The sequence below is a fragment of the Trachemys scripta genome, chromosome 7, assembly GCF_013100865.1.
Source record: "Trachemys scripta elegans isolate TJP31775 chromosome 7, CAS_Tse_1.0, whole genome shotgun sequence".
In the NCBI taxonomy this organism is placed as follows: domain Eukaryota; kingdom Metazoa; phylum Chordata; order Testudines; family Emydidae; genus Trachemys; species Trachemys scripta.
Window position 1 is genome coordinate 28,845,392 of NC_048304.1, and position 15,628 is coordinate 28,861,019.

The following is a 15,628-nucleotide window of genomic DNA, read 5'->3' on the forward strand; positions in this document are numbered from 1 at the left end:
CCACCATGCTGAGCTCTTCTTAAAATCTGATCATAGATATCACAGGGGGATCTATTGGGTGCTAGGTGCTTCCACCTTTTTTAGGTATCTAAGGGTATGTCTACACCAGGGCCAGCTCCATGCACCAGCTCAGCAAGCAGGTGCTTGGAGCGGCCAACGGAGAGGGGCGACACGTCTGGCTTTTCGGCGGCAGGTCCCTCACTCCCTCTCGGAGCGAAGGACCTACCGCCAAATTGCCGTCGAAAAATGAAGCAGCAGCGGCAGAGCGGCCGCCGAAGTGCTGCAGGTAGTGATCGCGGCTTTTTTTTTTTTTTTTTTTTCCTGCTTGGGGCGGCAAAAACCCTGGAGCCGGCCCTGGTCTACACAGCAAAGAAAAACACGTGGTTGGCCTGTGCCAGCTGACTCAGGCTTGGGCTGGGGCTGTTTTATTGCTGTGTAAACTTCCAGTCTCAGGCTGGAGCCTGAGCTCTGGGACCCTCCACCCCACAGGGGCTTAGAGCCTGGGCTCCAGCTGAGCCCAGAAGTCTACACAACAATGAAACAGCCCCGCCGCCCAAGCCCCGCGAGTCTCGAGTTCACTGGCACAGGCAAGCTGCGAGTTTTTCTTTGCTGTGTAGGCATACCCTTAAAGGGATATGAGTTCTTTTGGAAAATCTGACCCTTAGCCTCTGCCTCATCCCCGCTTTTCCCCCCCACCCTCCGCCCAGGCCAAAACAAAAGTAACACCTGCCTATTTCCGGTGTAATGGGAGGATTAAAGTTTGTAAATACCTCTACAACATTACTTTATAGAATTATTTGGTTTTAAATATGCTTGGCGGCTAATTTACAGCTGCTTATGATATCTTAATTGACTGATTGTGTCTCAGTTTCTTTGGGAAAGGTTTGCCACAAATGGAACAGTAACTACAGATGGCAGAATATAAAGCAAGATCAGAAAGAATAGAAACTGAAGGGGAAAAATTTGAGTTAACATGACCTAGTCAAAGCTATTCCTTTCTGTTAAAATGAGATGAATGAGGAACTGGCCGTTCTAAAGAGAATTTTTCAGTTCACCATTCTGACACAAAAAGAACAGGAGTACTTGTGGCACCTTAGAGACTAACAAATTTATTAGAGCATAAGCTTTCGTGGGCTATAGCCCACTTCTTCGGATGCATTCTGACTCAAGTACATCAAGCTTGACTTGGGGTAAGACATGAGTAATGCCAAAGTGAAACTTTTTTTTTTATTGCAGTACTTTTCCAGTATTTGACAATCTACTTTAGAACTTATGCCAGTAAGACTGTATGACATCACACACAGGGCTCATCAGGGTGGGAACAGGAATCTTACACAGATGTGCCTGTGTCTTGGCTGCATGAAAAAGTTTTACCAATTATACAGCTACAGTTATACTGATATTTTGTTCTATATGGACACTTATTCAGGCATAGGAGCAGCTTTTTCCAGGTTAGCTTAACCCCCTTCACAAGCAACTTAAGCTAAACCATAAGAAAGGTCCTCTTATACCAGAATAAGTGTCCACACTGGAGTTATGCTGGTATAACTAGATCAGTTTAAATTTGCACCTTCAGTTACACCAAGAAAAAACATTTGCATGGAGACAAGCCTTTTTCAAGTTGAGGATTCAATACTTTACAGACAGGTGTTGTTATTTAGGAGTTTGTCAACTATTCATCCAGTCTTTTCCTGAACCTCTTTTGGTCTCTTCTCTATCCTCCTCACTGATCAGATGCAGAAAGAGGACCTCTCTGCTTCTCCTTGAGTTGCTAGAGCTGCTCTGTAGGAAAGGAAGAATGCACTCAGTCCTGTTGCTGCTCACAGCAGCTCTACCTAAGAGGAGGTGGAGGAGTGAGCACAGGCTTCAGTGGAGGGCTGTATGATGAGCGGTAATACACCTTTTGGCCAACAGGACTTGATGTCTGGAGCTAGGAGCTGAACAGCCTCAAGGCGAAGGGCAAACAAAAGCAGACAGTAAAATCAACTTTCCTATGCTCCTTTGTGCTGTTGTCAGTGGATACTGAATGTCTCAGTACTTTAAAGCATAGATTTTGAATAGACAAAGTGGGAGATTTTCAGGTCAAAAGAGAGATTCTCCCATCAAGCTGAGTGAGCAGTCAATTCAAAAATAGCTTATACAAGTGTGACTGTAAGAAAATTAGAAAAGAAGGGTTGTTGTTTTAAAAGCTGTGCTCTTAAGCAGGAAAGACAGAAAAACTCTACTAGAGAAATGTTCTCCCAGTCTTGGAAGGAATAGATTACATTTTTTTTTCTCTTCCACTATAGTATATTTGAGATTCAAGACATTCAAAATAGTCTCACAATCAGATTTCCAAAGGGGATATGAACAACAGACATTTGTAGTAAGCACTATCCACTAAATATTCGAGTCTTGGCTTTGGTTTAAATCAGCTGTCCTTACTCAAGTTCCACTAGTTTCTGGAGCTCGTATCTCCCTTAAATACTGTAGAATTCCTCCTTGGTGACATACTGCTATGAGTCAGTTATACATTCATTTGCAAATGTCATCCTTCCTATGTGCATACCAAGCTATAGCACACACATTTCCTAAAACCTCCCCTCAAACTTAACAGAACTACATTATTTATTATTTGTAATACCTAAAGGCCACATTCTGGTTTAGAGCCCCATTGGCCTAAGTACTGTATAAATATGTAGAAAGATATGGTTCCAGCCCCAAAAAGCTTATATTCTAATTTAATGACAATGTCAAGGGATGAACAAGTGTGCTAAAACAGCAGTTGGCAAAGGAAGATAGCAGCTACAGCAGTGGTGGGCAACCTGTGGCCCGTGGGCCGCATGCAGCCCATCAGTGTAATCTGATTGCGGGCCGCAAGACATTTTGCTTACGTTGACAGTCCGCAGGCACGGCCTCCCACAGCTCCCAGTGGCCGCGGTTCGCCATTCCTGGCCAACAGGAGCTGCGGGAAGCAGCAGGCCAGTGTATAGAGAGAGGAAGAACGATTCTCTACTACCCTTCCATAGGCAAACTGGAAGTCTGAATGGAACCCTTACAGGAACATGCTGTATATATTCTAACAGAAAGCACTTTGTTAGTCATAGTTTTATTTTATATATATGAAGGGAAAGCACATGTGTAATCCTGCTTCTAGGTAAATTAATAGCAAAGCAGAAATTGAAAAAAGTCTTGCATGGCTTATGCAGTCTGTTTTAGTGTGATAAATGGAAATGAGAGTCTCCATTCCATAGGGGGACTGACTGAAGTACATGGAAATGTACAGGGGCAGGGGGAGGGAGGCGTTTGCACCTCAAATTTTGGATGATCTTCCTATCATAGAAATTTTTGTCCGTTCCAGCTGAGGAATAAGGAGAGACGGACACAGCTAGCCAAGCAAGGAGCCCCGGGAGGGGCGATCATTTTATTTCCATTGCAATTGGGTTTGAGCTCATAAGTTAGCAAGAACAAAGAAAACACTTACACCAAAGCATTATATGCAGTTGCTTATGATAATCTATCGCTCTATGATTGGCCAAAATTTGCCATCATTACCATACATAATTAGTAAGCTACATGTATTTGCCCCTCTTGTGACCCCCTTATTGTTCATCTATTTGCCCCCTTCTCCTTGCTTATTTTGCAAACTAAGCGGTTAGCTATCTACAGGACGCAGGCACAGAAAGGTCCATTGTCTCCAGGTTTGGAGTTTGGCTACATTTCCTCTTGAAGGAACTTCCTGACTACCTATAGCTGACCCTGCATTTTGTCCTTCTTCTTTCTCCTATGTGTACATGACAAATTTGCCCCCTGGCAGTTAAGTAGAATAATTTTATATCATTCCTAAACTTAACCCAGCCCATCTAATGGCTTTCAGGATTAAAACCTAAGGCATAGCTTTGCGGGGCAGAGATTGCTCCCGCTCTCCCCGCAGGTGATGGGTTTCCTCCTACAGCCTGAAGCACACCAGGGCAGTGGTGGCAGGGGCTCGCTCAGCCCCCGTCTCGCTGCTGGGTGAAGGGCAAGGCCCCTGGCTCGCTCTCCCCGCTCTGGGGCCAGCGCTTTGCCCTCTGGCTTGTCAGCCACTGACCCATCTCCCGGCGCGGAGCGCGGGGCCCAGCCCTGCGGCGGTCCGACCAGAGCCCCTGGCAGCGCAGGGACCCCCGCCTTGGCCGGGCCGGACAGCGCCCCTCACCCACCAGGCCTCAGCCCAGGCCGGGAGCTGGCACAGCCCCGCCGGGCCGCAGCGCCTCTGTGCCCCGCAGCGCAGGATGCGCCTGCCCTGGTCTGCGGCGCCCGGCGCTGCTCCTTACCGCGTCGGAACGCGGGCCCTCGCCGCCGCCGCTGCCGGTTTGCCCGTTCAGCTCGAGCATCTCGGAGGCCGAGGCCATGGTGCCGTGGCCGGCCGGCTGCTCGGCCGCAGCTCGCTTGCCCGCAGGGGCCGCTTATCCGCCAGCCCAGCCGCGCCCGGTATGTGCCCTCCCAGCGCGCTGCACACACACATGCGGCGGCCGGGCCGGAGAGTCCCGCCTTGGAGCTCGCTCCGCAGGGGCTGCTTCCCTTTCCGCCCGGGATTCCCCTTCGTCCCGGCCGGATCGCGGTGCGGCTGCACGGGCAGAGCTGCAAGTGTCTGGGTGAGTGGCCAGAGGATGTTATAAAACGTTGGCGGCTCTGCCGGGCAAGGAGCCAGACCAGAAGAAGAAGCGGGCGTCCGGATTAACTCTAGAGGCAGCCGGTTTGAAACAAACAACAGGAACTATTTCTTCACCCGACCCAGGCACTCCTTGCTCGGGATGCTGTGAGGGCTAAAAGTATCACTGGCTTCAAAAAAAGCATTAGATAACATTCCTGGAGGATAGGTCCAGCGATGGCTACTGGCCATGCTCAGGGATGCAGCCCCATGCATGCTGCAGGTGTCCCTAAACCTCTTACTGTCAGGGTACATCTACACTACAGCGGGGAGTCGATTTAAGATACGCAAATTCAGCTACGTGAATAGCGTAGCTGAATTCGACGTATTACAGCCGACTTACCCCGTTGTGAGGACGGCGGCAAAATCGACTTCTGCCGCTTTTTGTCGGCGGCGCTTACTACCACCTCCGCTGGTGGAGTTAGAGCGCCGATTCGGGGATCGATTGTCGCGTCCTGACGGGACGTGATAAATCGATCCCCGAGAGGTCGATTTCTACCCGCCGATTCAGGCGGGTAGTATAGACCAGGCCTCAGAATAAATTGCCCTATTCTGGTATTCCCTCTGAAGCATCTGGTGCCAGCCCCTGTTGGAAGACAGGGTAATGGGCTGGATGGACCATTGCTCTGACCCAGTGTGGCCGTTCTTGTCAGTCTTCCTGGAAGATGGGGAGAATAATAATCTATGGCCAGGACTACTCTAGGAACTTTTATCCTATAGCATTGTGGTAGGGCAAAGAATTAAAAACAACCAAACCGCCCATTTCCCCCAAAAGCCCTAGTCTAGACACAGTTCTGCTGGCAAAAACTTACAAGTAGAACCCCTATCTGACAAACTAATTGGGGATTGAGGACTTCATAAAGTCAGGAAGTTCATAAAATGGAATATCTCAAATTCACAATAGGTGCAGAGCATAAATTGCAGTATGGAGCATTGCTTCATTTTCTTCTTGTCCTGCAAACCATTGCAAAGCCATTTCCAATACACCAGAATGTGAAGGGATGTCAACTTGTGCTTCAGTGACATCACTTTCATTATGTGACTTTTTTTTTCCTTTCAGGAAAAATTGTTCGTATAACTGGTTGTTCATACCCTCCTAGTGTAGACACAGCTTATCCCAGCAAAAGAGTGCTGGTATAAAGGAAGTGTGTCTACACTAGGAGGGGTTTGCCAGTATAGCAATACCAGCAAATCTTTTCTAGGTCTAAACAAGGTCTAAATCTCTCAACACTCTTCAGAGGTAGATAAGAGTTACCCCCATTTTACAGATTGTTGAGGAGCCACTTATTCAAGATCACAAAGTAAATTTAGTATTCCTAATCCCAAATATTCAAAAATCCTGAGATTGGTTTTCAAAATGAGATGGGTTTTCTTTAAATATATTTTTAGTTCTTGCTTTCTGGTTTACAAACCTTTAGGACACACTCAGGACAGGTTTTCAAGCTTTTCTCTGGAACTGGGAGGGCTAAACATTTAATTAAAAAAAGAAAGCTGACATTCTCATAAAATAACATGACTCCAGGAGCTGGTGCATGAAGAAAATCACCAAATGTAGGACTCTCAATAAAATAACAAGAGTTGGTCACACTGCAAGTTAGAAGTAGATGGTAATGGAACCCACAAATCTTGATTCCTAGCCCACTGCACTAACCAGGGGACCACACTCTCCAAACATCTTTTAGATAAAAGTGGCCATTGTAATATACAAAATCTTATCGGTCTTTTAGTACAAGGACTGTGCACTTCCTTGAAGTTCACTGTATGATGATTTTTAAATGAAAATAATCTTGCATAGTGCTTGCATTCAAAACACTTTACAAAATAGGGCAAAGATGTGCAGACATGAGGAACTGCACACAAGTGAATAGTTTCAGTGGGACTATCCACAAGCATAAATATGTGCAAGGTTGGGTCTTATGTCAGGACCTGAATTGCTTGTGATATCTATCACTGGCATGCAAGGAGATGGCAGCCAGCATGTAGCATACTATAGAACAATCAGGGATGAGCCATTTTGACCAAGGAGATGAAGACAAAAAACACCAAGGAATCTTTAATGTCCATGCAGAGCAGATAAGAGCTCTGTTTAAGATGTTTAACCTCTTACATAGTAAGTAAATCCAATTATCTTCCTTACTAGGAGGCTTTGTTGATCCTGCTGGTTAATGGAGGGCTTTGGCAGATAAGCCATTCCTTCCAGGTTGGGCCGTGTAGAAATAGTTGTTATAATTCAATGGGTCAAACACAGCCAAATATGACTAACCTAATATACATCAAGAAATGGGGCTACACGGGAACTTGTACTTTTTGGGTGGATGAAGGCGCTTGACCTTAGACTTTGTATATATCAGCAGTAGAATAGTTATTTAGGTTGTAAATATCCTTTTTATTCATGGCCTACAAAGACCTTCAGATAAATGTCTGAAAAAATTGCATTTTAGAAAAAATATTTAATGAACCAATAACACTGGGAAGATTAAAAAGTCACCAATTTGAAATTTATTCTCTTAAAAAAATAAAATAAATTTCAAATTGGTGACTTTTTTTAATCTCAGTGTTATTGGTTCATTACATTTTTTTTCTAAAATGCAATTTTTTCAGACATTTATCTGAAGGTCTTTGTAGGCCATGAATATAAAGGACATTTACAACCTAAATACTAATCTGTATCCTCCTTCCAGTGTTTGTGGGCTTGCAATCTCCTTGTCCTATTTTTCTAGAAATATTTCTCTTCTCTATTACTGTGTGAATGACCCACATAAAAAGGAATGACTGACTGTACAGTGTACAGATTTTATGGTAAAGGACACCAGCACAGATCCTTAAAATAGGTAGAAACAGTGAAACTGACTACACAAAATGACTACAACTGCAAAAAGTAAACAATGTGAAAAGAAATAGAGGAAAATAATTTCAATCACTTTTTTCCTGATTTTTTTTAAATTTACTACTGTTACAAGTAACATCTATGATTACCTAAGATTGAAAGAGTATAGATTAAAAAATTACATGGACTCTTCCTTTAACATACACACACATAATCCACTCTCAAATAGCATCATAGCTACAACTGAAATTGCTTTCCAACAGTGAAAAGGCTTTACACAGTTACAGGTTGATTGTTCAGTAGCTCTATTCTTATGCCATTTAGATATGAGTAATTGTATCTAAACATAGAATAATTCCTTAGTATATAATCCTATAAATTTCCATTATTAAAAATGTTGGCTCTGGCTGGGACTCATTCATCCCCCAGTTTAAGTTAGAGCAACTGAGATTATCCACATCATAGAGGCACTCCAACTTTCACCTTTTAGGCTTTGCTCCTTATGAAGAGATGTGGGCTAGAACTGCTACACTACCAAGGGATTCCTTCATCACACCTAACGCTCTCCAGCAGCTTCATGGCTTCTTTGCACCAACAGACAATCGCTAAAGGGCTGGCAGAATGGAGAACTTGGCTCTTTGCCAGAGGATGGTGTGAAGGCCAAGACTATAACAGGGTTAAAAAAAGAACTAGATAAGTTCATGGAGGATAGGTCCATCAATGGCTATTAGCCAGGATGGGCAGGGGTGGTGTCCCTAGCTTCTGTTTGCCAGAAGCTGGGAATGGGCGACAGGGCATGGATCTCTTGATGATTACATGTTCTGTTCATTCCTTCTGGGGCACCTGGCATTGGCCACTGTCGGAAGCCAGGATACTGGGCTAGATGGACCTTTGGTCTGACCCAGTATAGCTGTTCTTATGTTCTTAAAGTGCTAGCTATATACAGCTCTACCCCGCTATAACGCGGTCGTGGGGAGCCAAAAATCCCTACCACGTTATAGCTGAAACCCCGTTATATCGGGGTAGCAGCAGCAGGGCTCCGACGGTGATTTAAAGAGCTCCGGGCTCCAGCCACTGCGGGGAGCCCCAGGCTCTTTAAATCGCTGGTGGAGCCCTGGTGCCACAGTCCCGGAGCAGCGGCCCTTTAAAGCGCCGGCAAGCCCCGCTGCCGCAGCCCTGGGGTAGGGGCAGCAGGGCTCCAGCGGTGATTTAAAGAGCTCTGGGCTCCGGCCGCTGCGGGGAGCCTGGGCCCTTTAAATCGCCAGTGAGCCCCGCTGCCGCAGCCCCGGGGTAGCGGCAGCAGGGCTTCAGCGGTGATTTAAAGGGCCCGGGGCTCCCCGCAGCAGCCGGAGCCCCAGACCCTTTAAAGCGCCGCCAGAGTCCCGCTGCTACCGCGCTATATGCGAACCCATGTTATATCGGGTCGCGTGATAGTGGAGTAGAGGTGTAGTAGTATTAATCACGAAATTAAACTCTGCACCAGATTATTGTAGCCAATTCCAAACAGTATATGATCTTACCCAGCAAATGTGCTGCAAGGTTTGGGTGTCAGTTTAAGAGTGGAATTCTGATGTTCTCTTTGAATTTCATGGTGTGTTGTGATTTGGCGGAGCCTTTACACTTCCTGTAACATGGTTTATTATAGACTCCTAGACTTTAAGGTCAGAAGGGACCATTATGATCATCTAGTCTGACCTCCCGCATGATGCAGGCCACAAAGCCGTCCCAACCCCTTTCCTATGTACAAATCAGTATGCATTTCAATATAGGATTACACTGAGTCACTGCTGCTAATCATTTTCTATTGGACTTTACAGTATTTTATACAAAACTGATTACTCAACCAACTATCAGCAAGTCACTAAACTTTTAGGTTTGCTACATTGCAGATAAAAGTGTGTGAACTGTCAAACATGTCTGAATGCAAACAAGCACAGGTTAGGCTTCCATATTTACTGCTAAACGTTACTGAAGAAAAAACTTTACAGATGAGTCCAATCCAATTGGTCATTAACTTCCTGTCTACAAAAAGTGTAATGTACATCAGAAAAAAGAAAAAAAAAATTATACAGCTTCTCATGATAAAAACCAGCAGCCATTTGTTTTAGTGGAATATCTTGGACGACTTAAAGAAAATTCCCATAATCTACAAATCTATACGGATTCATTGTGGACTTTAAAAAAAAACACAGCTGGATGGAAAGTCTGTATTTAGAGAAGATAGAAGTAAAGCTTTACAGCATTATGGACTCTCAGAAAAGTGAGAAAACACCATAGAATAATATTTGAAATAACATTTTGAAAACAAAGGTGTACTCACAACTCCCCTGGTTATGTAGTGGAAATATAAAACGAGAAGAGGAGAGAGTAAAAGAGCTTAAAAAAAAAACCACGCACATACTGCTGCTGCTTTGGACCACCATATCCAAGGTGACAGAGGGACATGACTGAAGCATTTACCAGGACAATGGGAAGGAATTGTGCAAGGGGTATTGTGGTGGCTTGTCAGGGGTGGGTCTGGCCATTCTGCCTACAGTGTTGCAATGGTCAATAGGGGCCACTGCAGCAGGGTAATTATTGGGGCAGTTTGCTGCAAACTACATCACAGGCTGAGGCAGCTCCAGGACACAGGGGAGGCATATTGCTTCCCATCTTGGACCCTGTACTGGGCTGTGCGCTAGTGGCCTCTGCTGGTAGAGGCCAGCCTAGCTGAGCACGCGGTCAACCACTCCATCAATTGCTTTATCAGTCATCACGATAATGCCTGATTAAAACCCCAATTTTCTTGGCCTGTAAAAGCTAGAGCAGCCTTAAGGAGTAACACTGGTGAGTAGAACTGGTCAAAATTCTCTGAATTTAAATTTTTCTGTGATACTTTTATCAAAAATTCTGTTTTTGATTGCCCATTTACCCCCCCCTCTCCTTTCCCCTACACACTCTTTTTGATAGATTTGTTGAAAACATCAGGGGTCAACAAGTATTAATGATGTCCAGCATTCTGGCTGTAAGTCTAAAAGATTTGGGGAGGTGAACTTCAGCTCTGTGTGTGTGAGGTACAGCAGTTCTAGATGGTTCTGGCATTATGCTGCCTATGATGTTTGCATGGAGCTGCCATACAAACAGATTTGTGGGATGTAGCCTGTTTTTATAGTTTTATGGGGAAAGAGTACATATTAAGAAGCACTTTGGTCTCTGGTGTTTGACATAAAAGGGCTGGGAGCCAGGATTCAAATGCAGGCTGAAACACTCAGTGCAGCGTGTGACCTGGGGCAAAGCACATTCTCTTCTCATGCTTCAGTCAGTCCAACTGTTAGTGTGTAAAAGCAGAACTTTTACTTCTTACCCAAAAAGGAGAATCTGAGTTGAGAGTTATTCTGAGTAAATTTAAAAAAAAAATTTCTAGTTGACTGCTTAATTTCTAACAATAAAGAAAAGACTCAGTGCTCCCTTTAATGTAATATTTACAAACCATTAGTCATGACTGCCCGTGATGGGAGGAGAGATTATCAAGCTGTGACACGGAATTATAGAAATACAGGGCTCAAAAGGACCTGAAGAGGTCATCTAGTCCAACCTCCAGCACTGAGGCAAAACCCAAATACTGTATACCTAGACATGATCAATAGGAAAACTAGTAATGAACTAGTCACTTAATACTGTACTGGAAGTCATTCCGTTTTGTTTACGAACTGAAAGTACAGTCATTACAAAGTAATGAGAACCTGTGTGGTGTCTGGATTTCCTTACATGAGATCACCAGTCTAAGGAGAGAGCATGTGAGTGAGCGAGTGTTATGAAGGATGGTGAATGTTGTTAGGACTACCACTCAGATCAGCCAATGAAACCTCAGTTGCAGCCTTCAAGAGGCGCTGACCCCATTGCCCTACATCCTGGCATCTGAGTGAAATTCACTTTCAGATTGCACTGGTCTCCCAAGCCAGCAGTGGATCATAATTAACCAGTTCTCCCAAGATGCTTATTTGGTGAGCATAAAACAGCACTGGTTTCTTAGTTATGGAAAATGAATGATCTGACTGAGGAATTATCATCATTTTTTTGCTAAAATCTCAAGTTTCAGATTTCTTTGTATCTAGCAATTCATTTTCTTTAACACAGTGCAGTTTATGGGGATGCAGAGCGTGTCTGAAGAGATTCCCAAAATAAAAAGTATGTGGTAAAGGCTGACATTTGTGGTCAGTACAAGAGTCTGGTACTTCCTAGCCAGAGCACAAATTTAAAGCAATAGAACGTGGTACACTATAATCTCTGTGTGGGAAAGGAGGGCGTCACTCATTCCTGCCAAAGAATAAAATAGGGAAAGTTTTATTTAAGAAAAGACCCAAATGGGGAGGGAGGGATTGAAATATGAATGTCTGATAGAGTTATTGTACCTGGGAATAGAGGCTGCAATTCCAAAACCAACACTTGGTGTCAGTAATAGCTGTAATCCTGTTTATAATCTCCTGTCCCCACAGCACATCCTTCTTTATTGTATTTGCTCCTACATTTATTATTTAAAAGATGGCTTTGGCTGGCCAATACATTCTGAGCAAAAAATTTTCAGCACCTCAGTGGTAAGGTGTGTGCACAGTTTGTTCACTTGTTTCTTTTTAGGTCTACATTTTACCACTGTTCCTCCTTTTAAAATGTTCAAACCATATTGTTCCACACTCTGTGCCTTCCTTTTTGTGTTTCCTGCTACTCCTCCCAGCCATGCATTGTACCTTCCAACAAGTGTATTTTCATCTTAAATGAGAGACTCAGAATTGCTTCAGATTGCTTCAGGAGACTTTGTTGCTCCAAATACCTGTCCTTTTTTACTCTGGATTGAAAATAGTCCCACCCTACCCCCAAATACCATAGATGAGTATATGCAGAGGAGTAATATGGGTGCAATTCAGAAAAGCTTTAGGTAAGCAAATCATTGAAACCAAAATGATTTGAGATTTGGAAAGAAATTGGATCAGCCCTCCTAATATAAGCAGCACGGTTAAAGATTCAGATCATAAAACAATGCCTAGGAAAATATAGACTCCTTGTAGAGTCCAAAAATTAGTTGCATACTTTATATAGCAAGTGGCAGAAAGTCAGTCAGCTGTGTTGCAAAGAGGCAAGATGCTAGACCTGCCACCACTTGTGTATTTTTTATAATGCAAAATGTCTCATTTTCTAATTTGGGATTTGGAGTATACCTGTGAACAAGAAACTACTATTCCACTGGAGTAGGGTTACAGCTCAAATAATAACAAAATATATTCGACAAAGTTTGCATGTTCTTCTGTCTATGATTTGTCTGAGCAGGTCATGATTTTCCTCAAATTAGCTGAAATGTTTGCAATATAGTTGAAACTTTTGCAGTATAGATTAGTTCACAAGCCATTAATTGAGTATTCAAAATACTTGGTTATTTTGACTGCTCACATAGGTCACCTTGGCTCTGATCCTCCAAACACTTGCATGCATAACTTTACTACTGTGAGCGGCCCTATTGATTTTACTGAGACTACTTGTGGTAGTAGAATTAAGTGTGTATGAGTGTTTGTAGGATTGGGGCTCTGCTATGTTTTTGACACTTGAATGAAGAACTCTTAGAATAAGGTTTCTGGAGCAATTACTGCAGTTTACAAATATAAAAGTTGTTTTCTATAAATATTCTCCAATATTAGCTTAAAAGAATTTTCAAATGAGTATTTTCCCCCCTCAGCTATAATTAACCACATGATGCCTTCTTTAAAAGAAAAAAAATCCCAAACTAATGCCATTATAAGATTTGGTTTTATCCTTAAAGGTCTTAATGAGACTTTGTGCCATTAAAAACTGTAAAGTGGTGATTATTCTCTGGCAACAAGCTTCCCTTCTACTATTACACCGGCTGCTAAGAGACAAGCTTTGCTGATGGATTAAACACCCCCATCCTATTCTGGAGGTCATGGTCAATGGGAGTTTTGTCACTGATTTCAGCAGGGGCCCAGTTTAGTAATTATGGAGCTTTACGAAGAATGCAGTCGTTACAGGACTTCATTTATACTGCTGCAGAGAAAGGGTTACATTTCTGTGTGAACTAAGGTTAGAAATCCTATGTCCTAATCAGTTAAAATTAATTTCCTACTTCTTGTTTAGAACCAAACCAATTAGCAAACAATTATTGCTGTGTAACACATTGGTGAAGAGTGTGTCACATGCCATTCTCTCTGATCCACTAGATAACTGCATATGACAGTTACCAGTTACTGGAGTTATTCCTTTACTTTGAATTGTTAAACCTGTGCTGCTGTATTGAAGGGCCTGGGATCAAACCCTACTGAGGATACATATGAAGGGTTGTTAAGCCTTAATGCTCTCAGGGTCAGGCCAGTGTTCTATCTAAATGATCTCTATGTGCCTTTAAATACAAACAGACACACTCAGAAGGTGGGGAGGAGGATTAGTTTGTCCCACCTTTGCAGTCAGTATATTCTGAAAAGAATTCAAATATTTTGCCTGTTCAGAGACTAATATAAAAGTAGCTATAGGCTTGATGCAGGAAATACTTGGTGAAATTTGATGGCCTGTATTATTCAAGAGGTCAGACTAGAGTCACTAGATAATCATAAAGGTCTCTTATGGCTTTAATATCTATGAAAATGTATGTAGGTTAAAAATCAGTCATTTTTATTTAGGAAAGAATATTGTTCTCTCACTCAAGACAGAAAAACTCCCAGTAAAGTCTTTAAAGAAAATAGGGGAGAAAGCTCTTGGCTTCCCCCTCTCCGCTTTCTTTCATCAATACCCACCAAGACTAGCCTTTCAGGCAGGCTTGGGCCTCTGCCAAATTTATCTATCATACATGCTGAAACCAAACAAATAGAGTGGCATATTTTTAGACCTACATCTAGATGAATTCTCCAGCATTGACACATGGATGTCTGGAACTCCTGACAGTCAGCTGACCCCAGCAATTGCAGCTTAAGAATATTTTATTTGATTTATTTAACAAGGCACTGTAATGCAGTTAGTTTTCCCAGAGAGTAGCTGGCATTACCCTAGGAAGTTGTCCTTACATAAACCACTCTTCCAGACTGTAGTGCCTGCATGGCTAGTCCCTTTCCCTTGGGCTTGCTACCCTTTAAGCAGTAACACATTTCTCTATATTGCATCTGTTCACAGTACACATCAAAACAGCCATACATCCAGAGCAACTCTCTTGACTGCACTGTGTTCTGTTTTTCACTGAACGTTGTTGTAGCCGTGTTGTTCCCAAGATATAAGAGAGAGAAGGTGAGTGAGGTAATATCTTTATAGGCCAACTTTTGTTGAAGAGAGACAAGCTTTCGAGCTTAGAAGAGCTCAATATAAGATCGAAAGCTTGTCTCTCTCACCAACAGAAGTTGGTCCAATAAAAGATATTACCTCATCCACCTTGTCTTTCTTTTTTACAGGCAGGTATGCACACTGGAAAAAAACACTTGATATTGCTAAGAAGTTTTCTGTGTGTATATATATATATACAGGCATCTAATATAGCAGTGTTTCAGAGACAAGATTTCAATGTTAGCTGGAGACACCCTGCATCAGCTAAGGCCTTGGCTACACTCGGGAATTCACAGTGCTGCCACGGCAGCGCTGTGAAGCGCGACTGTAGTCGCGCCGCCAGCACTGCGAGAGCTCTCTCGCAGCACTGTAAGTACTCCACCTCTCCGAGGGGAGTAGCTTGCAGCACTGCGAGTGAGCATGCAGCAGTGCAGGCTCTGATCACACTGGCGCTTTACAGCGCTGCACTCGCTGCGCTCGGGGGGGGGGGCGTTTTCACACCCATGAGCGCAGCAAGTTGCAGCGCTGTACAGCGCCAGTGTAGCCAAGGCCTGAGGTTACTTTTCCCCCTCCTCCCATGGAAGGAGAGGGGAGGGATCGAGTTAGTTAGTCTTAAAACAGAGAACTCTTTCAGAATCCTGCCAACAGCACGCCATACCAGTAAAAGAGAATCTAAAACAAAACCCCACTGTGAGCAATGCTGGAAATCAGACAAAGGAATCTGTACAACGGGACTACATTTCACACACTGATGGTGCTGTTTAGTTATAAACAATAGACAAAGACACAAACAACCAGCCTCTTAGTCCAAACTACAGTTCTACTTTATAGAGATTATTCAT

General features: G+C 43.5%; 1 protein-coding gene across 1 annotated transcript in view; it reads right to left on the reverse strand.

The window, feature by feature from the left end:
• The window catches only part of NINJ1 (ninjurin 1), a 34,930-nt gene extending 30,181 nt beyond the window's left edge, over nt 1-4,749 (reverse strand). Inside the window, exon 1 of the mRNA XM_034776760.1 lies at nt 4,293-4,749. Within this exon, the coding sequence (XP_034632651.1) occupies nt 4,293-4,370 (78 nt within the window). The 5' untranslated portion in view covers nt 4,371-4,749. The remainder of the gene's footprint in view (nt 1-4,292) is intronic.
• Between the last annotated feature and the right edge of the window lie 10,879 nt (nt 4,750-15,628).